The 25,843-nt window shown below is 43.6% G+C and overlaps 1 protein-coding gene across 1 annotated transcript in view; it reads left to right on the forward strand.

Moving 5' to 3' along the window:
* Window positions 1-25,843, forward strand: part of LOC134448752 (collagen alpha-1(VI) chain-like) — a 110,795-nt gene that overhangs the window by 20,257 nt on the left and 64,695 nt on the right. The window contains exons 9-17 of the mRNA XM_063198407.1: window positions 8,763-8,816; window positions 10,050-10,094; window positions 10,509-10,535; window positions 10,666-10,692; window positions 10,815-10,859; window positions 15,646-15,699; window positions 18,359-18,421; window positions 19,383-19,445; window positions 21,289-21,342. Of these exons, the coding sequence (XP_063054477.1) occupies window positions 8,763-8,816; window positions 10,050-10,094; window positions 10,509-10,535; window positions 10,666-10,692; window positions 10,815-10,859; window positions 15,646-15,699; window positions 18,359-18,421; window positions 19,383-19,445; window positions 21,289-21,342 (432 nt within the window). The remainder of the gene's footprint in view (window positions 1-8,762; window positions 8,817-10,049; window positions 10,095-10,508; window positions 10,536-10,665; window positions 10,693-10,814; window positions 10,860-15,645; window positions 15,700-18,358; window positions 18,422-19,382; window positions 19,446-21,288; window positions 21,343-25,843) is intronic.

Genomic DNA, 25,843 nt, shown 5'->3' on the forward strand with positions numbered 1-25,843 from the left:
CTTCTATATGCTGTAATCCCTAATGTGTTCCCCCTTCTATATAATCTCTAATGTGTCCCCCTTCTATATAATCCCTAATGTGTTCCCCTTACTGTAATCCCTAATGTGTTCCCCTTCTATATACTGTAATCTCTAATGTGTCCCCCCTTCTATATAATCCCTAATGTGTCCCCTTCTATATAATCTCTAATGTGTTCCCCCTTCTATATAATCCCTAATGTGTTCCCCTTCTATATACGTGTAATCCCTAATGTGTTACCCTTACTGTAATCCCTAATGTGTTCCCCTTCTTTATGCTGTAATCTCTAATCCACCCCTTCTACATCATCCCTCCATCGTAGTAATGTGTCCCTTTCCATAGTACCTAATGTACCATTTTCTATATAATCGCCAAAAGTGGTCATTTTTATAATCCATTGCGGTAGCGTGTTCCTTTTCTACATAATCCCTCCATTGCGGGAATATGCCCCCTTTCGAAATAATCCCATCTTCACAGTGCAAATGCAGTAGGCCTAATGTGCCCCTTTTCCATATCATCTCTCCGCCGTCTCAGATGTGTCTCTTTTTCCGGTGCGTATGCGGTAATGTGCTGTTTTCCTATATATAGTCCCCTCCATCATGGTGCATGTGCAGCAGTCATTTCGTATATGCAACCCAGGGGTGTGTTTCGTTACGAAAGCGTAGTTGTTAGCTGGTCAGCAACTTGGGTAGTTGCCTCTGGGAAATTGCATGGCAAACAACAAAGTAGCTAATGAAGTTAGCAACTATGGTTTCGAGATATGCACCCCAGGCTTCTACGCGAGGCCTCTACTAGCGAGCGTTACTTCTGACGACACCCCTGACACACTGACACACACACACACACACACACACACACACACACACACACGCACGCACGCACGCACGCACGCACGCACGCACGCACACAAACACACACACACACACACGCATACACACACACACACACACACACACACACACACACACACACACACACACACACACACACACACACACACACACACACACACACACACATACACACACACACACACCCCACACACCTAATCCACTCTGACTCTGAGGCTGTGACTGCTATACCAGGCAGCGACTCGGGCATTTGCACAGGTGTGGCCAGGGGTTGATGGAGGGTGTTTGGGGTTTGTGTGAGGGCATGTTTGACAGACGTCCAAACAGGCAGCTATCTATGAATGGAGGTGTAAACACACGTGGGGACCCCCCACCCCTCCCCCCCTCTCTCTCCTCTCATGTTTCAGCCTATTGAGGCGAGCAGTTCACAATACCCTGAGGGGACACGAGGTCGGCTTGGTTGTGTTTGGTGTGTATGGCGTGTGTGTGTGTGTGTGTGTGTGTGTGTGTGTGTGTGTGTGTGTGTGTGTGTGTGTGCGTGCGTGCGTGTATACATGTGTGCTTCACAAAAAGTGAGAAAAAGCAGACAGAGAGAAAGAAACAGAGAGAAAGGGAGAGAGCGGGAGAGAGAGAGAGAGAGAGAGAGAGAGAGAAAGAATGTGTCTTAAGAAAGAAAGAAAGAAAGAAAGAAAGAGAGAAAGGGAATGTGTTGGATGTGTGTTGTTTCTTCTGATTCATGCCATCTTCATGGCCTGCTTTGCCGTGGTTCCCTTTCTCACCGTTCCCACCACTTAGCAGCCAGGCGTCCATACATATGTTAACACCTCCACTTCAACACGCCGTAAACAACTTAATTGGAACTTCATGTGGCTGTGCTGTGCTGACCGGCTAGCGACCACCTACTCAGCCAATGTAAATGAAATACAAGTGGCTGGTACGGTATGTTTGCGAGCGTATACACAGTACAGCCCCGTATTTTACAGCCTGCATGACGAGTACGTTTCTGAGAGCCATCAGGCTCCAGTCCCCACATATGGCTCTCGTAAGGGGGTACGCAGTCCACCCACTTCTCCTGAAGTGAGATTTAACAAAAAAATCTTCTGCCCATGTTTGAATACAAAAAGGAATGATCGCATAGCAGTATTGCAGGTGATTGACCAAACAGATGAAAACGGAGAAGCAATGACGGTAGATTAAGGACAGTTAGGGGGTTTGACATGATAAGTTGCCTAAATATTTGATGACATTAAAAATTGCGTACCCCCACTTAAAAAAGTCCCCACTACACCACTGAATACAAGTGGCTGGTATGTTTGCGAGCGTATACACAGTACAGCCCCGTATTTTACAGCCTGCATGACGAGTACGTTTCTGAGAGCCATTAGGCTCCAGTCCCCACATATGGGTTACTGTACTTTTATTTACTGTACTGTGCTCCTAAGGGGTGCTGTATATACGTGGGTATGCATTGCAACATTTTGAGCAAAACTGTGCTCTTTTCCTGCTAATTGAACCTTCACACTTCACTTTACTGGTGCAATGTGCAATAAATGAAGATTGGCCAACAGACTGGTCCACTTGAGCCATGAAACTTCCCACACAAAAATGACAGATGTCTCAGATATTTTGTCCACCCCTGACTGGTATGTTTGCGAGCGTATACACAGTACAGCCCCATATTTTACAGCCTGCATGACTAGTTACGTTTCTGAGAGCCATCAGGCTCCAGTCCCCACATATGGGTCTCGTAAGGGAGTGAGATTTAAAAAAAATATATATTCTGCCCATGTTTGAATACAAAAAGGAATGATCCCATAGCAGTGTTGCAGGTGATTGACCAAACAGATGAAAACGGAGAAACAATGACGGTAGATTAAGGACAGTTAGGGGGTTTGACATGATGAGTAGCCTAATTATTTGATGACGTTAAAAATCGCGTATCCCCCACTTTCAAAATCCCCACTACACCGCTGAATACAAGTGGCTGGTATGTTTGCGAGCGTATACATTACAGCCCCATATTTTACAGCCTGCATGACGAGTACGTTTCTGAGAGCATCAGGCTCCAGTCCCCACATATGGGTCTCGTAAGGGGGGCTGTTTACTGTACTGTGCTCCTAAGGGGTGCTGTATATACGTGGGTATGCATTGCAACATTTTGAGCAAAACTGTGCTCTTTCCCTGCTAATTGAACCTTCACACTTCACTTTACTGGTGCAATGTGCAATAAATGAAGATTGGCCAACAGACTGGTCCACTTGAGCCATGAAACTTCCCACACAAAAATGACAGATGTCTCAGATATTTTGTCCACCCCTGACTGGTATGTTTGCGAGCGTATACACAGTACAGCCCCATATTTTACAGCCTGCATGACTAGTTACGTTTCTGAGAGCCATCAGGCTCCAGTCCCCACATATGGGTCTCGTAAGGGAGTGAGATTTAAAAAAATATATATATTCTGCCCATGTTTGAATACGAAAAGGAATGATCCCATAGCAGTGTTGCAGGTGATTGACCAAACAGATGAAAACAGAGAAACAATGACGGGAGATTAAGAACAGTTAGGGGGTTTGACATGATAAGTTGCCTAATTATTCGATGACGTTAAAAATCGCGTATCCCCCACTTTCAAAATCCCCACTACACCACTGAATACAAATGGCTGGTATGTTTGCGAGCGTATACATTACAGCCCCATATTTTACAGCCTGCATTACGAGTACGTTTCTGCAGAGGCGATTCTAGGGTCAGGTGGGGCCCCAAGCGAAAATGCAAAAGAATGAACATTTGAACGAAAATCGCCACTCCTGTGGTAGAGTGTGGGCTGTCATTCACTATCTAGGGGCTTGGGGGGCCCAAGCGGTTGCCTGCCTTGCCTGGTGGCAAGATGCACCTTCAGATTGCCTTCAGAACTGCCCAAACTGCCTGCAGCAATACTTGGGGAGGCTGTGGCATTCCAACAAAGATAAATTGTTACTAATTGGCCGAAATTGTGCTAAGAAAATATCCTTATGCCATTATATCTCCAGCCTGAAACGTTGATGTTGTGACCCATGTTTTCATGTTGTTGACGCCAAATTCTGACCTTTCCATGTGAGTGTTGCAGTAGATATTAAGACTCATCAGACCAGGCAACATTTTTCCGATCTTCTTGTGTCATTTATGGTGAGCCTTGCCAAATTTTTACCTCATTTTCCTGGTCTTAGCTGACAGGAGTGGCACCAAATGTGGTTTTCTGCTTCTGTAGCCTATTTGCCTCAAGATTTGATGCACTGTGTAATCGGGGATTCTCTTATGCATACGGTTGTAATGAGTGGTTATTTGACGTAGCCCCTTAATGCGCGCCGTACCTCCAGTGGCACGCTGTTATACACATTGAAATGTAACTACCATAGCACTACAATACTATGACACAACACAGGCCCTTTAGTAATGCACCCCCACAACTTGGTCATTACCATACTGGTAACAATGAATTTATAAAGCCGCGCCTTAAGGGGTTAATGTTGCCTTTGTATCAGCTCCAACCAGTCTGGCCATTCTCCTCAGACCTCTGCCATCAAAATGGCATTTTTGCCAACAGAATCGCTTTTCACAGTTTTTTTTTTTTTTCGTACTTTTCTTTGTAAACCCTAGAGATGGTTATGTGTGAATATCCCAGTTGATCAGTCTTTTCGGAAATATTCAAATCAAGCTTTTCGGCACCAACAGCCATGCCATGTTCAAAGTCATTTAAATAGCCTCTATTCCCCATTATGATGCTCGGTTCCAACTGCATAAGATCATCTCGACCATGTCTACATGCACAAATGCATAGAGTTGCCACCATGTGATTGTTTGATCAGAAATTCGCCTCAATGAACAGTTGTAACAGGTGTTCCTAATGGAGTGGCCGGTGAATGTGTATACGTACTGTAGGTTTTGGGAGTTGAGTTGACTGTAAAGATGATGCACTTTTCATGCACCCCGTAGAACAATGGCCACCCTCATTACATCCCCCCATGGGGCTATTCAGTGTTGATGTTTTAAAGTGCACTCTAAAGTGCCTATAAGCAGAGTCTTTCAGTCCAGCGTCCGTCCGCCCCCTCGCTAAAACACTGAAACACTAAAAAAGCAGTCTCTTGACAAACATTTTTGAAAATAGTTTAATCATGCTTTATGTGTCTGTTTTAAAGGGTGAACTTGAATATTTCCATAAAGACATTGTGGGGTTACATTCAACCCACAGAAAGAAAATCCCTGCAGTTTATTGCTTTAGTTTTTTAAATTTCATTTTTTTACCTTTATGCAGCACCCTTTTCTTAATCCGCTGCGATGTTGTTGTGGTTCTGGTACTCATGACATCATCATCTTGGAACTGCCAAACTGGGATTATTTGCTGTTTTGGTACCTGATCCTGACCCCTAGGGCAAGTCAAAACAACACCCACATCTTGTAAAGAATAAGACCATAATGGGATTCCATAACACTATTGTTATGGGGCGGTCGTGAGCCGAGCATTTAATGAGATGCAATTACAGCAAAACTTTATTGGATGGGTGTTCATTGCTCCATGTGTGGGAGTGGTCTGCCTGTTTTTTTATATGCCTATAAATATTACAGACACTTCTCATCAGGCAGATGGTTGTGTCTCCGCCATCAGTTTTTTTTTAATACATCTGTTCAGATTCAGAAACATGTTCAGCATTTTTCCTCAATGATAAGTGTGACATTTGAACTTAAACTCCTCGTTGGGAGGGGAGCCAGGCGGCATTTCCTCGTTGGAATTATTCTTCAAATATTTGCTCAACTGCAGCCTCGGCCGCATACGTAGCTCCAAACAGGATTCATAACATGTTTTTTGGCCCCTGTTATTTTTTATTACATGTATGTTGTGCAGTCTCTCTCTCCCTCTCTCCCTGTCTCTCTCTCTCTCTCTCTCTCTCTCTCTCTCTCTCTCTCTCTCTCTCTCTCTCTCTCTCTCTCTCTCTCTCTCTCTCTCCCTGTCTCTCTCTCCCTGTCTCTCTCTCTCTCTCTGCCTCTCTCTCTCTCTCTGAATGTAAATGATACAAGACAATAAAAGGCCATGCAGTTAACGCATTCAGCTTGTTTAGATTCGTCTTGTTGAGAGTTCAGACACTCCTCCCCTGTAATGATGCATTTCTGGAAAGCGTATTTGCTAACTATGTTAGCTACTTTGTTGGTTGCAATGCAATTTCCCATTGGCAACTTCCAAAGTTGCTAACTGCTAACAACTACGCTTTCCAGAAATGCACCCCTGTAATGATGCAAGGTGGCCAGTCACCATATGCAGCATCTTGTTGTCTTTGTATTTGTCTTTGAAGGACTGGACTGGAGTTGGAAACCCTCCTCTCTCTCTCTGGAAGAGATTCCAGACTGTAATCTGGCTGAAACACGATCTGAGGCTCCGGCCATGCGTTAGCGTTGTTAGCGTTAGCGGGGGCCTCGGAAATCATTATCAACCCCCAAAGTAAATAAACTGAAATGGTGACGGGGGACGGCTCTTCTGGCAGTTTGTTTTCCAAAATTTTAATCACAATTAAAGCAGCAATGCATGGTGGGAGAGGGTGGGTTGGTGACAGGGGGGGGGGGGGGGGGTGCGTGTGTGTGTGTGTGTGTGTGTGTGTGTGTGTGTGTGTGTGTGTGTGTGTGAGTGTGAGTGTGTGTGCGTGCGTGCGTGTGTGTCCGTGTATGTATGTGTGTGTGTGTGTGTGTGCGTGCGCACGTGGGTGTGCGTGCGCGCACGTGTGTGTGCGTGTTTGTGTGCGTGTGTGTGCATGCGTGTGCGTGCGCAAGCACGTGTGTGTGTGCTTGTGTGTGTGTGTGTGTGTTTGTGTGTGCGTGTGTGTGTGTGTGTGCGTGTGTGGTGTGCGTGTGTGTGTGTGGTACAGTACAGTAAGGGCCTGTGAGGTGTGTGTGTGTGTGTGTGTGTGTGTGTGTGTGTGTGTGTGTGTGTGTGTGTGTGCTTGCTTGTGTGTGTGTGTGTGTGTGTGCGTGTGTGTGTGTGTGGAACAGTACAGTAAGGGCCTGTGAGGTTTGCTATCGTCTCTCAGATCTCCTTAATTTCTACGCCATGATGACTAATGAGGCGCGCGGTCGGATCGCTACAGAATGTCTGCCAGATGTTCCGCCAGAATGCACATGCAGATATGTCTTGGCCAGGGCCACAGGGCCCCAGACAAAATCATCTGAAGGGCCCCCCTCCCCCTCACCCACCCAATACATGGAATGTAATTACAGTGGTGTAGTCTACGTAGAACGCAGGTATACGCAGTATACCCACTTCAAAATTTTAGGGATTTCAGTATACACACTTACAATTGATTGACCCATTATTTAGAATAGCACAAATATGTACATTATACCCACTTCAAACAATGCTCAAATATACAGTGTTCCCACCACTACAAAAAAAGTAGACTACACCACTGTGTAATTAGGATCAAAATCTGGGCCCCCTCCCCTCTTCCTGGGCCCCGGGGCAACTGACCCCTTTGTAATGTCCCTGTCCCCTCCCCTGTCGGCTCCCCTGATCTTGGCTGATGGTGCAGACCATTTACACAGAACATACCATGCGGTACTGTACTGTGCAGAACGATAAATATAACCCAGAGTTTGTATTTGCTGGCCTGGTCCTGACCATCCCATAATACTACCATATCCATTTCGTATTCATGGTCTGGACTTTGTTTGATCTGACGCGATTGCAGCAGGAAGCAGGAAGGGCATTTTCTGAAAAATCTGGATTTAACAAATAAGTTGTTGAACAAACATGTCTGACGTCTCTCTATAGCGATGTAGGACAGTTTAACAAGCAATGTCTGACAGAATATTACAATGTAGGACCGTTTGTCAGAACACCGGCGAAAATCCTACCTGTCAACATCGCTCCACAGAGGACAGGTACCAGACGTAGTGCGGAGCCAAGTGTCTTGGCGGAAGTACGTAGGATGGCGCGCAAGGCCATGTGCTGGAAATGTCTGTAATCCTAGCCATGGATGGACCTGTACATGTACATGTACATTCAACCTGATGAAGGCGACAGCGCCGAAACACGTTTTTTAATGCATTTGCCCTTTAAATAAAGTTTGTTTTTTACTACATCAACCAACTGAAGTGCCTGGACCAAGGATTTTTTTCCTTCAGTCTTTTTTTAACATTGAACCCCTTCCAAGAGCACCAGTTGGTTTTGAGGGACACTAGTAGTGCTCTACCAACTCTTTTGCTGTACATGTACAGTGTTGAATCCTGCGTGTGTTGTTGAATGTACCTGTTCATCCCGTGATGAATCCTGCATGTTAAAAATAATATAATGTATGTTCTATGTATGTACGTCTGCTGTTGCCCAGTCTTGCACTGTATATGTCTGTATGGGTATTGTTGTACAGGTACTCTAGGTGTAATGTATGTATACTGTATACTATGTGTAATTGTCTATGTCCACACCTAGAGTCTAGAATAGAGTCTATGTCTGTCTGCATGGGAAAGTAAGAAACGTAAAGAATGTAAGGAAATTGACAATAAAACCGACTCGACTTGACTTGACTTGACAATAAAACCGACTCGACTCGACTCGACTTGACTTGACTTGACAATAAAACCGACTCGACTCGACTCGACTTGACTTGACTTGACAATAAAACCGACTCGACTCGACTCGACTCGACTTGACAATAAAACCGACTTGACTTGACTTGACTTGACTTGACTTGACTTGACAATAAAAACCGACTTGACTTGACTTGACTTGACTTGACTCAACTCGACTCGACTCGACTCGACTCGACTCGACTTGACAATAAAACCGACTCGACTCGACTCGACTCGACTCGACTTGACTTGACTTGACTCGACTCGACTTGACTTGATGTGTTTTGTTGTGATTGCAGGGAACTCCAGGGAGGCAGGGGGTGGCTGGACGGCCCGGCAGCCTTGGACTGAAGGTCAGCAGTGTGCTTTGGCAGACGGGCTGAAAGGAGTTATGCTGCCTGTCAAGCAAGAGCAGTTCCTAACCCGTCTGTGTCCTTACAACCTTGTATTATCATTTTTTTGTGAAATTAGGAAATTGTCTCTTTATTTGTGAGTGTAGAGTAGTTTATAGTAAAGTCCAAAAGCTAATCAGACAGACATTAGTAGTTGGAGTGATCCATTTGTAAGTGTTTTGTAATTATTTAATTGAACCTAAGATGCAATACCACAGTTGAGAACACAATAAGGTAACCTAGCCAAGACAGGCATTAAGTGGCATTCAGGGTAGAATTACAGGTAAGTGAATATTAAGTCAGTATATATACAGTTTCCAAAGTCCAACATGTCAACTAATTTTCCAGCTTTAACATGCTGTACCTAACCTTTTACTACTAATGCCCCGCCTTCACATAAATATGGATGATAGAAAAACTTCTGTCTATATATCAGGAGTGGACCTGCAGTATACTGTAGAGAGGGCGACTGGTGGTGCTCATTTTGGAGCTGCCCTGTTGTGCTTAAAGTGATACTGTCCCATTTTTGGAAATAAGCTTATTTTACACCTGCCCTCGAGTTAAATAGGGTTTTACTGTTCTCCTATACTTTCAACCGTTCTCTGGGTATGGCAGTGCAAATTTTACCTCCAAGCTAGCGGTTAACATTGAGTCCTATGAGACCAGTTAGCCGCCAGCTGGTCTCATAGGAGGACTCAATGTTAATTGCTAGCTTGGAGGTAAAATTTGCACTGCCATACCCAGAGAACGGTTGAAAGTACAGGACCTTATTATTTAACTCGAGGACAGGTGTAATAAGCTTATTTCCAAAAATGGGACAGTATCACTTTAAATGTACATACGTACGTACGTATTATCAGAGGTGTCAAAAGTAAAAGTTAAAAAAAGAACCACAATTTCCTTCCAACACAGGTAACTAATCTGAGTAAAAAGTAGACCTGTGTACTTGTCTTGGGATCCACTGACTCTGACTGGATTAAGTTTGTGGTGGGTTCTTGTTAGATAAACTGTGATGTTACTGAAAAGCACTGAAAACCTTTCTCATCAGGTCCAATGGAGTAAATGATGTAACATCTATGTAATACCATGCGCTAGAGTTGTACCTACACCATGCATTTACTTTTTACTTTTACTTCTGACACCTCTGCACATTATCGCTTCACGCCATGTTGTGTTCCCATGATCCTTTGCCAGGGTGCAGCTGGTGACCAGGGTCCACCAGGACACAGAGGAGAGAAGGTTGGTCTGCTCTTCATTCAAAATTCATTCCTTCGTTCATTCATTCATTCATTCATTCATTCATTCATTCATTCATTCATTCATTCATTCATTCATTCATTCATTCATTCATTTGTCTTCATTTATTTATGGTCTCATTGCAATTTTCACAAGCCAAGCTTTACAGTAGGTCATTGGCGCCACAGTGGAAAATGTTAACCCAGAGAACTCATAATTGATTTGCTGAAAGTGTCAGGTTTATTACATAAAAACATGTTTAAATAAAACATATTTATGACATTTTATGACAGTTTCACTGATAGTACACAACAATGCATCAATGCCATAATTGTATCCTCAATGCACCACATCTGAAGATAGGACCTCGGCAGCTTCCGTCTCTTATTACACTAACCATAGTGTTGTCTTCTGTAGGGTGACCGAGGTCCAACCGGGGATGCAGTGAGTCTCTTTCTTTTCTTTTTGTCAGTGTGTCTGTTGGTCATGTAAGCAAATATGAGGAATGTTATAGGAGTTGCTGAAGTCTTGTGTTGTCAAAAATGAATATGTAGTATTTTCTTTTACCTGACAGGGTCCAAGAGGACCATCTGGACAAAAGGTTTGTATAGCTTTATTTCCTTTATCTTATTTTTGTACAAATTAAGATTTAAATCTATTTAAATATATATACGTATTTCTGCTGTGTGCCTAATTTTTTTCTCTCTCGTTAATCCTCGATAGGGCGAGAAAGGACAGAACGGCGTGGATGGAAAAGACGGGCTCATGGTGGGTTTTGTCTTTGGTCTTTGTCAGTCGCAAACAGCCCTTAATGATGCCCATTTAACAACATGGGGGTCTGGTACACGCACATAAACAAAACAGCCTTGCAGACATGTGCTCGCCAACGCTTGTAGCTGCATCAATTTATCTGTTGTTTATGCCAAGATGGTTTCCATTGAGCAGAGCTACACATGTGCGACGTACCATACATGGACGTGGAACACGTGACACACTTGTGAGGTGTCTGCCACTTCCTGGGCCGCTGCTGACAGCTTAGACCCCGGGCCCGGGACATAATCATCAGAAAGGGGCCCCGCTCTCAATACATGCAATGCAATGAGGTCCCAATTCTGGGCCCCCTCCTTCCCTGACCCCTTTTCCCCCCCCCCCCTTTTTTTTAAGTATTTTTGGGGGCTTTTCGGCCTTTATTGGTTTGGACAGCAGAGGAGAGACAGGAAGTGAGTTGGGAGAGAGACACGGGGAAGGACCGGCAAAGGACCCGGACCGGGAATCGAACCCGGGTCGGGAATCGAACCCGGGTCGGCCGAGTTGTAGACGTGTGCCCTACCATATCAGCCAATCATTTTATCCCCCCCCCTTATCAGCTCCCCTGGCGACTTCATACATGTCATTGTTATGTTTAGATAGAGGACGAGGAAATCCACATTTATTTCCAGGGGGGAGTAGTAGTGTAGAGACCCTAAAACAACAGAGTGCAAGCAGGGGAGGCAGAGCAGAGCAGGCGTGTTACTAATATGCACACCACGGTATGTGGGAAGGTCACATTGTTTTGAAATGATCAGCAGTGTTGCCAGATTGGGCTGTTTCCCGCCCAATTGGGCTGCTTAGGATGGCCGTGTGCGGGTAAAAATTGCATTTAGCAGAAAAACCCGTCCAATTTTTGGCATAGAAATCAATAGAATTGGGCGGGATTTTGTGCTTCTAGGCGGGTTTTGAGCATTTTTTGGGCTGGAAATCATCAGCCTCATCTGGCAACCCTGATGATCAGACAGCATGAATCATCTTCACAGCTGGGCGAGAGTTTATGTGTCTTCGATAGTGTTCTTGGTGACTTTAAGATATGGCAACTCAATTAAAGGCTTTTTAACTTTATACCAGCAGTGTGCCTTTTGGAATCTTTGGCAAGACTTTAACCACAGTCACTACTGAAGTTGAGTTTAGCCGATATCTTAAAGTGACTTTTTCTCCTTGAGCCAAAGTGCACCTACTTGTCAGAGAAAAAGTGAAGTAGCACTCCTTGACGGCCAGCAAGGCAAGGCAAGGCAAGTTTATTTATATAGCGCATTTCATACGCAGGTGCAACTCAATGTGCTTACAAAGTTAACAAATGTAAAAGAAAGGAAGCAGGGAAGAAAGAACGAAATAAAGTCAAAGACATTTAAAAAACATTTAAAACATCAAGATAAAACACATGGTAAAACTAATAATCAAACTAAAAAAAACACTCACACAAGTGAAGAGTTGGCTTTTTAGTATCTGAGTGTTCTTGGTGACTTCTACTAACATTCCAAGACTTTGTGAAAATTCCCGTGAATTCTATGGCCATGGGTATATATAATATGGCTTGGGAAGTAGGAAAAGTTTGGAGGGCTACAGCGTTTTTGGTTGGTAGTCCGAAGGTGCTCTTTGGTCAAAAAATAGGATGCAAAAGAAGCAAAGTATCCAAGGCACTCTTCCCAAAAAAGTTAAAATAGCTTTATTAAATGACTAAATCATTGTTGAAAAGTTAAAAACGCCAACATGTTTCGGCCAAGGAGTGGCCTTCATATGGCCATGGGTATGGCTTGGGGAGGCATTGGACATAAACACTGAGTGTTAACCGCAGTGACGTTGTGTTGTGTTGTGACACGGTAACCTCTGAAGTGCTCCGCTGCTCCGAGGTAACGCGCAGGAAGTAAACCAGACGCTAACAGCCGTGATGGTTTACCACCCAATTCGTACTTAGTCCTTGATCTCCATGTTTACAGTAACTCACCAGAGGAGTTTATGTAGACATTTAAGGTACGTTGTATGTTGGCTTAGAGCCAGGGGACCAGACGGCATCAAATTAAAGGACTGCTCCCCTTCATGTATGAGCTGTGGAGGCTTGCACCAGTGATCCCAGGCTCGCGTTGCCAAATGTTTCCAAATGTGTCCAAATGTGTTGTGGGGGGGGGGGGGGGGGGGTCGTCTGTCTGTTTCCGACAACACCAGACAAATCGGGTGGCGAAAGAGCAAACTTAATTAGACATGTGTAAACGCTTTCCCCACAGATTGGGCATTAATGATCAGGGACGAAAAGCACAGCCAGGGTTCACCTTACTGCAGAATGTAGAACTCATGCACATGTACTGCGAGGGCGAGCACCGTCATGATCTCACACAGCCCAGAAAAAATGACAAATATTGAGAATTTATTTTTGGGTAGAAAGAAAACATGTTTTGGCAGACGGAATTGAGCTTTGTGATGCTCCTTTGTAGTGTTTTGTGCTCCCAACCAGGCTCACTGGGGGTCAATCGGATATGTTGTCCCGGGCCCAGGAAGAGAAGGGCCCCAGAATTCGGTCCTCATTACATTGTATGTATTGAGAATGGGGGGCCTTACAGATGCTTTTGTCCCGGCCCCAGTAAAGGCTGTTAGCGGCCCTGCTCCCCACATCTGGATTAGTCCCCGAGCGGTAATGACGGGGTGATTAGGTCCAACAGCTGTTCCTAGACATGAAAGACAACAACATCTCAATTAGAATGGATGGCAGCAATCCGTCCAACATGGCAAATATACTCTCAGAATGGGTTCTGTACCTTCATTTCTGAGAGTGTATAGATTTAAAGTTATCTGGCGTACTCAGCCAGCTCATCTCAATTAGAATGGATAGCAGCAATAGAGCTTGAAAGTGACGTCACTTCCCCCGATTTCATGGGACCTGAACAGCGTTTTTAGCCAAAAATCGTAGCATGTAATCGAATCCAATGTAATCCAATGATATTTCGATCCCCTTCGAGTTGTGCCACAAGCTCCACATATGTTGTTTCCGATATTTTTGTTAAATTTTTCGTACGAACCCCTGAACTTTTTAGAAAGCTGTGTTTCTTCACATTTTTCATGCAGACGGCCTTGGAATAAAACATTGATACTTCTGCATGAATAAACTTTATCTAGCCTCTTAAACAGCATATTTGTAGCCCAGCGCATGTAATGACTGAGATCGGAAGATATTTACTAGCTACCATGTTCTTAGATGGTCAGCTTAGGTCCCGTGAAATGCAGAACTAAGGGGCGAGACTTTCAAGCTCTATCCCTCCAACATGGCAAGTATTTAAAGTTATCTGGCGTACTCAGCCAGCTCAGCTCCAGTTAAACACGTCCACTCAACTGTACGGGAGAGTGTTCTTGTGGAATATAGTAACTAGAAGCACTCAGAGAGTGCAGACCTCCACCAAGGAAGCTGTTTGGTAGAACATTTGACTGTTACACCCTATTTTTTATTTTACGTCTTTCTGCCTTCTTTTTGTGGAGTTATATATATAGAGACTGGAATGTCAAAACCTCCTTGGTGGAGTGTAATGTGATATGTAAAGAGTGAAGTAGCCTCTCACTGCAGATGGGGTCGCCGGCCGGCGGGCCTATTCACTATTAGCTGAAAATACTCATCTACATCATAACAACATTGCTATGACAGTGCAGAGAGCCTTAAGTAACAGATTAAGACGTAGACGCTACAATTTTGGTGACAGTAAGGTTATAACAAAGGTGCTGCGCTAAGGGGTTAATTTCACAGAAGAGTATGAGATGAAAACTTTCTAGAAGCATTTCCTGTCCTCGTTACTGAGCCTCTAGTGTAGCTTTTTTTTGACATTTTGAGTTTGAGGGACTCAGATGTATATGTGACAGAAATCTATTACTTTGTTATTGTTTGTCAGCAACTTCAAAGCTCTCATTAGGATCACACCATCTGATATATCGGTAACACTTTATAATAATGTTCCTTAGTAAAGACTCAGTACATAATTAACTAATGATGAATAAAACATTAACAAATGTTTTTATTATTAACTAAGCTTTATTATTGCTTTATAAGATATTTACAAATGATATCTGCAAGATTTTACACACCTTATAACAGAGTATTTTATTCATTTACAAGCAACTTGTAAATGTTTCATAAATATAAAATATTAACAAAGCATTTCCTAGTCATTTACAAGCATTTGTTTACATTTCCTAGTCATTTACAAACGTTTGTTAATGTTTTGTTCATCAATAGTTAATTATTTATTAAGTCTTTATAATGCTTTTTTGCATCCATTATTCTAAAGTGTTACCGATATATCAATTAGGCCGTAACCGTTGATTTGGACTCTCTGGAGGCTCTCTGGAAGCAATCAGAGCATTACTAACAATGTTTATTAACAACTTTTCTGTCACTACCACGACACATGGGGCCTACTACAAAGCTGGTTCAGGAGTAAACCAGGTTAAGCTTAGAGGTAAATCATCTAATAGAAGAGCCTGGAGAGTCTTAATTTTCCAAATATAAGTAATAGGCCCCTGGATACAGTGATGCCTCTTTTTCTACTGCCGGTTTTCTATTAGGCCTACAGCTTGACACAGCGCGACTCAGCCGCCACTTTTTTGCTTTACAATTGAGCTGTGTCGTGCCTATTCGAAAAGCAAAAAGTGTTGGCCGAGTCACGCTGTGTGGAGCTGTACTATAGGCCTACCAGAAAACCTGCAGTTGAAAAGAGGCATAAATGTACTCTTACAAATGTTTCATTTCATTTCCAATACGCAGGGAGATGCTGGACTCTTTGGCCTGCCAGGCTGTAAGGGAGATGACGGCTCAGAGGTGAGTGTTTTCCACTTGAGCATGTTTAGTCTAATATCGGCGTCATAGCCCTTCAGGAAAGTTATCTCGCTCTCATGGTTTTCTCTCTTGGTCTCTCCCACACATTTCTGTTCTGACTCATCAGGGCTGTTTTGGCTGCCTCCTTCCCACTCCTACCTGTAATATCCTGTCCTACCACTTATAGGACCCATTCAGTCAATTTCAACATGCAGTTGTAATGCTCACACTACCCTGGACTTGTCAGTACCTGAGATTCTTTTTTTTGTTCTTCAGCCTTTTCCGAGATCCTGGTCATTGTAATGGGGGCAGTGCTTTGTTTACATAAAAAAATATTTTTATTTATTCCCAAAAAATCCAAGAGGTTATTCAACATCAGCAGACAACTAGCAAACAGCGGTAACTTTTGGGAAAATATTTGGAGCACTTTCCAAAAATGTTTTAATGTAAACAAACGTTGCCCCCATAAGAATAGCTCATATCTCGGAAAGGGCTGAGCCGAAAAATGTGGCATCACCGGGTACTGACAAGTCAAGGGTAGCGTGTGCAATACAACAGCATATTGAAATTGACTGAACTGGTTCCTTAACAGGGACAGATTAATGCACAAACCTACCGGGCCAAATAAAAGAAAAAAGAAAGATATCCTCCGGGCTCCTGCACGTCACAATCTGGTGTGTCACCGGAAAGGACTAGTAGTTGCAGACCAGGGCGAAAGCCGCCGGAGCATCTTCAGATCAGGGTTGCCAGATGAGTCTGGTGATTTCCGGCCAAAAAAATGCTCAAAACCCGCCTAGAAGCACAACATCCTGTCCAATTCTATTGATTTCTATGGCAAAAATTGGGCGGGTTTTCCTGCTAAATGCCATTTTCCCCCGCACACGGCCATCCTAAGCAGCCCAATTGGGCGGGGAACAGCCCAATCTGGCAACACTGCTTCAGATGTGGGTATTTTTGCTGTTTTATAATTCTCACGACGAAGAGAAGACGTGAGAACATCAAAACGTTAGTCTTGGCACTTGCCCAATAAAACAGTCAAGTATTCACATCTGAAGGAGCTCAAACGTTCTGCCTTAAAGTGAAAAGAAAAGTGAAAGCCCATTGGGAAACTCCAACTCCCATTGTCATTGTGACACAGCACTCCACAGCACACAAGTGAACACTGCACACAACAAAATTGCATTTATGCCTCACCCGTGCAAGGGGGCAGCCCTCAGTGGCGCCCCATGGGGAGCAGTGCGGTGGGACGGTACCATGCTCAGGGTACCTCAGTCATGGAGGAGGATGGGGGAGAGCACAGGTTGATTACTCCCCCTGGCGGGTCGGGAGTCGAACCGGCAACCTCTGGGATGCAAGTCTGACGCCCTAACCGCTCACCCATGACTGCCCGACCTTGTCTACTGGGCCAAATGTCTTGGAATCTTAACCCAGTACAGTAAAAGACACGGACCAGGTTATAAATTGGTTGATGAATGGCAATGCCCATGTCGTAAGGTATTACTAAAGGCCCTGTGCACCGTCATAGTGGTGTAATACAATCATGGTAGTAAAGATTTTTCCGTGACTACAGCGAGCGTTCCCCTGGTGGCACAGCGTACGTTAAGGGACTGCTTGACCTCTGAACTGCTAAGTCTGTCCATTTCTCAACATATTCAACGTATTCATGTGGTTCGTCTCTGCTGCCTTCTATTTAGCTTCTGCTCTGAGTCGTTCTGCTTTGCTCTGTGCTCAGGCGCGCCAGCTATAGTTCACTGATAAGCTTCTCTCGAGCTGTCCAAGACTGTGGCTTGGGCCAGCACATAATTGTTTAGCATAAGAGTCTGCCAGAGGCGAGGGAAAGAGTTTTGGCAGTGCATGAGTCCTCTCTCACATTTAATTCCCCCTGAGGACTCTGATGAAGACGCATGTCGAAACGTTAGTCTTACTGCACTGAAAAAATAAAATAACAAAAAATAGACATCCGTGTGGCACCAGATTCTTTTCCCTTGGCACTTATTATTTAGTCCTGATGTGGTTGCACCCGATTGTCAAATTATAAGCGAGGAGGGCGTATTTCCTTTGTTACAAATTTAATTCCCCCTCTCAGAAGGTGTCTTGTCCTGACAGATGGGAGTTGGCGTTGCTCTTTCTTAGCCAAGCGTAACTGGCCCTGTGTTTGTAGGAAGCTTCTCTGCTTTGCAAACACATGTGGAATATCCTTGCATTGCTTTTATTTAAAGATAATTTTCAGTAAATGTTACTCCTGCTTTGTTGATGTCTGGTTTTGTCCTGGAATTGTACGCTTGACTTTTAAGGTCATGATGTAAACACTCACATTTCATTTCCTCAGTTGGATGTTAACCCATTTTTTCCTAAGCCCTTTTTTGGAAAAGGTGCCCTCTGCCTATTAAATCCTAAATATCTCAGCCCCCGAATCATATACAAACATGAAATGAGTTGCATTTAAAAGCTAGGACCTGTGTACATTCAGCTCTAGCTTACCCACATTTTTAATAAAACAGCTAAAATCTCAAGAACCTGAATGCAGCGTATATGTGTCTCCAGGACACAATGGGTTAAACAAAAAATCGAACAAAAAATCTTAAACATGACTAAATCGTGATCTGTAATCAAAGCAGCAAGTCTCCATTGAAATGAGTTGTAAATGAATGTGTTTCGACAGGGGGAGCCAGGTCCTCCTGGGCTGAGAGGAGACGCCGGCTCGTTTGGAAGTCTGGGGGAAAAGGTAAGGTTTTGGATAGAAATGTCCGATAATATCGGCCCACCGATATTATCGCCCCGATAATACATAAATACGTAATATCGGTCAATATCGGTATCAGATTTTTTTACCTATCAAAACCGATATAATAATGCTTGAATTACTGTACACTTTTCTCCTTAATTATTTTTCTATTTTGCACTGATGATGTTAATATTTGGAAAGCTTTGTTGCATTCGAGAATGCATCTAGTGGGGCGTTACAATAAAATTAAGCATATTTTGTTCCACAACAGGAGATGTGTAATGTTACCTAAAATTTGTTTTGAGGAAAAATAACCCACATATATCGACATCGGTATCGGACAATATCGGAATCGAAAATGAGAGTTGGACAATATTGGCATATGGGATATCGGCAAAAAAGCCAATATCGGACATCTCTAGTTTTGGAATAAGCGCCATCTTCCAAATGCTTGATTGCCTTGACATTGTGAGAAAAAAAGTATCGTTAGGTGTGCAGCACACATACAGCCAAGTTATCAGTCACTGGATGAAAGGCGCATCAAATAAAGTGGAGAAAAAACCCACTGCACACTGATTTTGCTCCAAGTTTAATTACACAACTGTGTGGTCTCCGTCAGATGTGAGTCTCAGTGCGCTGTCTCAGTGTGCTGTGATGTTTTTAATCTTTGTGGAACCTCAGTGTAGAACACACTTTCAGTATCAGTATCTCATGTTATTGTCATTTCATAACACTGTATGCCCTGTAGCGATATAGAAACTGTTCCAGAGAATGTATCCCATGGAGAATGTAGAATGTTTGGATATCTTGGAAACATTCCTTGTAAGGAGCAGAGACATTTCTAGAACCTTGCCAAGAAAGAAAAAAGATTCCATAACCTGCTCAGTGCAGTGTGGAGGAGGATAGGGACATTCTAATTAATCTTTGGATAAAAATATCTGAACGTGATGTTTGTTTGTAGGGGGAAAGTGGACCTGCTGGATCTCCAGGTTTGTCTGGGGTACCTGGACACACAGGACCAAAGGTATCTCCCAAGACCACTACTTGACATGTATTATACTGTATAGGCTACACCAGGACCAAAGGTATCTCCCAAGACCACTACTTGACATGTAATGTATACAGTAGGCTACACCAGTGGTTCCCAAACGATATGTGCGCGTACCCACTTTTGCACCTAAGACTATTTTCGCCATATATCAAACACCAAACGTTCTTTCTCTATTAATATTGCTGAATTCTCACTTGATATTCACAGGAAAAGTAACAAAAAAACATGTATTGGCCTTATAAGTGAGTACTGACACTAACTAATTTATAGAGTTATGTTATTAATGTGCTATTAACCTCTGGTTTCTCCTGATTTTATATAAAGTCCATTCTGTCTCTGACCCCCCCTACAGTATCTCCGCAACCTCTCTCAGGGGGTCCCGGGCCCCCAGTTTAGGAACCACTGAGTTACACTATAATTTGCATTGTCCATGTAACTCTTAAAGGGACACTGTGTGAGATTTTTAGTTGTTTATTTCCAGAATTCATGCCACCCATTCACTAATGTTACCGTTTTCATGAATACTTACCACCACCATCAAATTCAAAGTATTTATAATGACTAGAAAAATTGCACTTTTCATACATGAAAAGGGGGATCTTCTCCATGGTCCGCCATTTTGAATTTCCAGAAATAGCCATTTTTAGCTGCAAAAATGACTGTACTTGGACCATAGTAGAAAATATGTGTTTATTACTCAGTAAACTTTCATGTTAAGATCAAATTTGGCAATAGGCAGCCCAGTTTCAATGAGCAGCATAGTTGCAGTACCTTTTTTGACCATTTCCTGCACAGTGTCCCTTTAAAGTAGGCCTAATTACGTTCTACTTAGCTGAAGCCAAAGAAAACTAATGAAGACACAATCCTACAAAGTCCATCTATCAATAGCAGCCTATCAAGTGCAGTAGAGTGTTCTTGGCCCTGCTCTGGACACAGTGAATTACTGTAGCACTGAGACATTACCGTCCGCTATATACTACTAGCCCTATATACAAGTGTATTACATATTAGCCTGCTGTATACACTGTAAACATTGCAGGTCAGTTCAACTTAAGTTGTGATAGGCCACCGCTCATCTGTTTAGAAGGTGCAGGATTCAGTAGAAATTTCTGTGTAAAAAGAAGACAATCCGCACACTTCAGGTCTATTTTTGTGCAAAGAAGCAAGTCAAGTAAAGCTTCTTTGCACAAAAATAGACCTGAAGTGTGCGGATTGTCTTCTTTAAGCCAGTTAAACTTGAAAGAGGTATGTTGTCCCGCTGGCTCTGCATTAACCTTTGCAAGTTAAGTCAACTTGAGACAACTTGACACAAGTAGGTGTGAGGTAAATATTTGTATAAGAAAAGTTGTTATTCAACATTCTTAGACAGTTCAAAGAGCCCTTTACACAGATTTACCACAAATAATTTAGTTCACATTGTCAATGTGTTTCAGCGAGACTAGCAGGCGAGTAGGCGAGTACTGTACAAGCGATGCGATGTGGGCGGATCCCGAGTTGGAAATATTTTATCTTCGAGCGAGGCGAGTAAGCGAGTAACCAATTGGAATGCAGAGTTCGGTACTTCTCGCCTGTTCATTGGCAGTTAAAGCCGCAGGAACTTTCTATTCAGCGAACGTTCCATGAAGTTAACTGAACTTGAGTCAACTTGACACAAATATAAGCCTCGAGTTGAGTTAACTCAATCTACTTTTTTTCAAGTGTAACTGCTATGCTTTTTACAGTGTACGTCGCTATGTTGCACAGTGTATATTAATTGTGCGTGTACAGTAATTAAGGACATTCCTGAGTGTGCTGCCTGGTGTGTCTTGTCTTGAAGGGGGCCTCAGGCCTGGCGGGCTCCAGGGGCAGCAAGGGAGACCGGGGCGATGATGTAAGTCGACAGTATTTTCACTTCTTTAGGGGCGATGATGTAAGTCGACAGTATTTTCATTCCTTTTCCGATTTTTAGGCCCGGGCCCCATTTCTCCCCCAGACCAGACCAGCCCTGTTCCCATTCCTCCTCCAAGTGGCTATGCCAAGCTCAACAACACATTATATATATATATATATATTTTTAGGGGCTTTTATGCCTTTATGTGACAGGACAGTCGAAGATGGTGACAGGAAGCGAATGGGACAGAGAGACAGGGGAGAATCGGGAAATGACCCCGGCCGGACTCGAACCCGGGTCCCCGTGGGTGGGCATGCAAGCCCAAATGCTGCGCCACAGCGTCCCCTCAACAACACATTTTAACACTTGCTGATATTACATAACAACACATCTCAACAAAAAATGCTGAAATTTGTTATTGCAATTGATATTGATATTTGTGATTGGGCAGCAAGGGAGACAGGGGCGATGATGTAAGTCATGGAGCTACATGCACTCTAGGAAGGAATGTGTCATTTTTGACACATTTACTGTGTTAAGGTGATTTTAACACATAGTGTGTGGAATATGACACAACATGTGTATTATTCAGTTAAAATGCTGTGTTTGACAGATTTTGTGTAAAAAAAAATTACATTAATACAGTGGAATCCGCTTATAGTGGTCACGTTTGTCCGAGCCAATTTGAACACTGTAAGCGATTGATTACTAAAACCGAATTTGTATTATTTCATCCCTTTTTTTTGTCTCTACCTGTCTGGCAAAAATGAGCGCTGAGAAAGACGAGGCTTACATGCATTTCAAAGCATAGACCACGCACGGGTCGTCATCTCTTATGATGTCAAATAAGTTTGTAAAGTTCCCATTCCACAAACGTTTTCTGGCGAGTTTCTGCACAGTGTGATTCAGGTTATGCATGCAAAACGCCGCAAGACTGCGCACTTAAAATTGCCACGCCGATAAATAACACACTGTTGCATAGCCTGCTGTACAGTAGTAGCCTACAACGTGTTTTTTTTTTTTGGACACCGTTTAAAAAAAGCCACGCAAAGAACTGGTTGGAATTGGGAAAGTCGCGCTGGGCTTGCTGGCATAGGAGAGATGAGAAGGGCGAGGGGGAGTGGGAGGGACTCGTGGGGAGACGCAGCCTGTACAGCTGTTGCAGTTTAAACACAAGGTAGCCTGAGGAATGCCAAGCTTCGCCAAAACATCTCGTTGGCTCGTTTTTGGTAAATTTTCATACGTTTCGAAGAGCCTATGTTTTTCATTCCCAGAATAAGAGAGACATGATTCACGTGCTTGCTGCCCGGTGTTAACTCGTTAGGCTACATTGGCTAGCGAGACAGAAGCATGTGTACACAGCCTCATCACCAGAGAGTTTTTAAGTGAACAGGTTGCGTCCCCACTCAGTCGAGCCATGCCTGCAGTTCACTGGGGTGCTGTCGGGAGAGCGCAGCCCATTCACTGTATGGAGTTTGCACTCCTCGGTTGGCGCCCCTAGAGTAGGCTACAGTAGGCTACCACCCGGAAAAGTGGCGAGTTGAGTCTCGCGCAATACCCTTACAACCTATCTGGCATATACAGAAGCAGACGTCGGGAAAGGAATCGCGGGAGTAAAAAATGAAATGGCTACACTGAGTTTTTCAATACTTTTTGCACATGTTTACATTCATAAAATGACAAAAATGAACATTATAAGCAGATTTTTGATCACTGTAAACGAATTATTTAAACAGTATTTGTATAGAAATGATTCTGTCCCAAGCTTTTTGATCTATATAAGCGGTTGATTACTATATCCGTGACCACTATAAGCACATTCCACTGTAATTCTTAACGTTAATATATTTTACATTTACAATGTAGCCAAAAACTCATCACAAACCAGGGCTGTGGTTTGAATATTACACAAAAATAGTTTTTATTGATGATATAAGTCGTGAAGCTGCATGTACACTACAGTATGTTCATTCCTCTTCTTAAAGGGCCGTACACACACGTCGCTGCTAGTTACTCGCTCAGCGAACGAAGTCAATACAACAGTCAGGTACACTATGTTAACATATAATCGTTCGTTCAATTTTTGTGGGGATTTGTAAAACTATACATTTTTGGAATCCTTAGACCCTAAAGAGTCAGAAAAGCGATGTTTGACAATTTTCACTATCATACTAAAAACGCCTAAGCTAATTTGCTAATATCTTGATAAATTTAAAATAAAAGTAGGTGTGAGGTAAATATTTTTATGAGAACATTTGTTATTCAACATTCTTAGACAGTTCAAAGGGCCCTTTACACAGATTTACCACAAATAATTTAGTTCACATTGTCAATGTGTTTCAGCGAGACTAGCAGGCGAGTAGGCGAGTACTGTACAAGCGATGCGATGTGGGCGGATCCCGAGTTGGAAATATTTTATCTTCGAGCGAGGCGAGTAAGCGAGTAACCAATTGGAATGCAGAGTTCGGTACTTCTCGCCTGTTCATTGGCAGTTAAAGCCGCAGGAACTTTCTATTCAGCGAACGTTCCATGAAAGAGTGACGAGTAGGAGAGCAAGCGAAAAGCTAGCTTTGTGTGTGTACGCCACTTTAGGCCCGGGCCCGGGCCCAAGACCAACCCTGTTTTCATTCCTATTCCTAGTGGCCGAGCCAAGCCCAACAGCACAACACTTGCTGATATTACATAACAACAACACATCTCAACAAAAAAATGTTGAAATTTGTCATTGCGATTGATATTGATATTTGTGATTGTGATTTATGTATAAAAAAGAGTGTAGACTGAAAAAAAATTATCGCTTAGTGCAATTTCCTGTGCTGTGCTGTTGTGTACTGTCCTGTGTTGTGCTGTGCTGTGTTTTGCTGTGTTGTGTTGTGTTGTGCTGTGCTGTCCTGTCCTGTCCTGTGCTGTCCTGTGCTGTTGTACTGTCCTGTCCTGTCGTGTTCTGTTCTGTTCTGTCCTGTGCTACGCTGAGCTGAGCTGTGCTGTGCCGTGCTGTGAGTCACTTTAATGTTAGTCCTGACTCCTGTGTATGTCTATATCTAGATCTCAAATTGTGCACTTGTCCACTTCATACTAGAGATGCACCGGATCTAAGATCCGGTTCCGGATCCGGCAGGACAATAGGGTTTTTCACAGGATCCGGGTTCGGCAGGATCTTAAGCAATGGAACCGGTATCCGGCATGTTACCTAAAAATCAGGATCTGGTGCATCTCTAGCCTAGGTGTTTCAGTCTGTCTTTCACAACCCCAATCACTGCATGGAGTGAAAGCCCTTTGGAAGGGGCTGTTGCAGGCAGTGTGGCAGTAAGCCAATGAGTCTAAAAAATAGTTTGAGCCAACTTAATAATAAGGGCCCACGTGTGCGAGTTGGCTATGTGTTTCAACCCTTTCGTAGGATCCGGTATCCGGTTCCGGATCCGGCAGGATGTTAAGCAGTGGATCCGGTATCCGGCAGGATCCTAAAAATCAGGATCCGGTGCATCTCTAGTCCTGAGCCAATAAATAATCTCTACTTCATACTACACAGAGCCCAAAGTACACAAGTGCACCTTCTGAGACACAGCTGTCTTTGCGTGTGACAGAGAGAATAGAAGCGTAGTTTCACTTTGCTTGTACTGTATGACCTGGGCATATGTAGACATGGACAATAAAGCCGACTTGACATGATGATGTATTGCTTATTTACTGCAATGCAAATCTCTGCCAAGTCGGACGCTATGATATGATCTCATCATGCAAGCTCGGCTTGGTGGCCAGCCGCTAGCCGGGTTGACAGATGTGATGGGTGATTTCCAGCTCAAGAAATGAAATGGAAAAAAAAAAAAAACTAAATCGCGCCCAATTGGAACTTAATTCCTTCCATTCATTTCTATCGCCATAAATCTACAGAAAATACCAACAGCCCAATAGCCTGCTGTTCTTTACCCGCATCCTAAACAGTCCAACTGGGCGGTAGGTAAACTGCCCAACCTGGCAACCCCGGGACTCTAGTCTGGCGGCATCACAGGTTTTTTTCCCCAGCGGTGGGCAGTGTTGCCAGATGTGTCTGACCAAAACCCGCCCAAAATGCTCTCAAAAGCCGCCAAAATGCACTAAGTTCCGCCCAAATTCAACAAATTACATGGACTTCTATGGGCCCAAAACGGCCGAAAAAATCGCCAATTTTTCCCATTTTTCCCCGCAGACACTCATCCCAAGTAGCATTCGCCCAATCTGGCAACACTGGTGGTGGGATCCCTTGTGCCCAACCTGGCAACCCCGGGGACTCTAGTCTGGCAGCATCACAGGGTTTTTCTTCCCAGCGGTGGGATCCCCTGCGCCCAAAACGGCCGAAAAAACGTCAAATGGCCCATTTTTCCCATTTTTACCCGCAGACGCCCAATCTGGCAACACTGGTGGTGGGATCCCTTGTGCGCTACCTAACTAACTCCGTGACCTGGGAGGCATGCATGTCTGACACAGCACAACAACAAAGCATTCTGGGGGATCTGGGGGCTTG

The sequence above is a fragment of the Engraulis encrasicolus genome, chromosome 5, assembly GCF_034702125.1.
Source record: "Engraulis encrasicolus isolate BLACKSEA-1 chromosome 5, IST_EnEncr_1.0, whole genome shotgun sequence".
Lineage (NCBI taxonomy): Eukaryota > Metazoa > Chordata > Actinopteri > Clupeiformes > Engraulidae > Engraulis > Engraulis encrasicolus.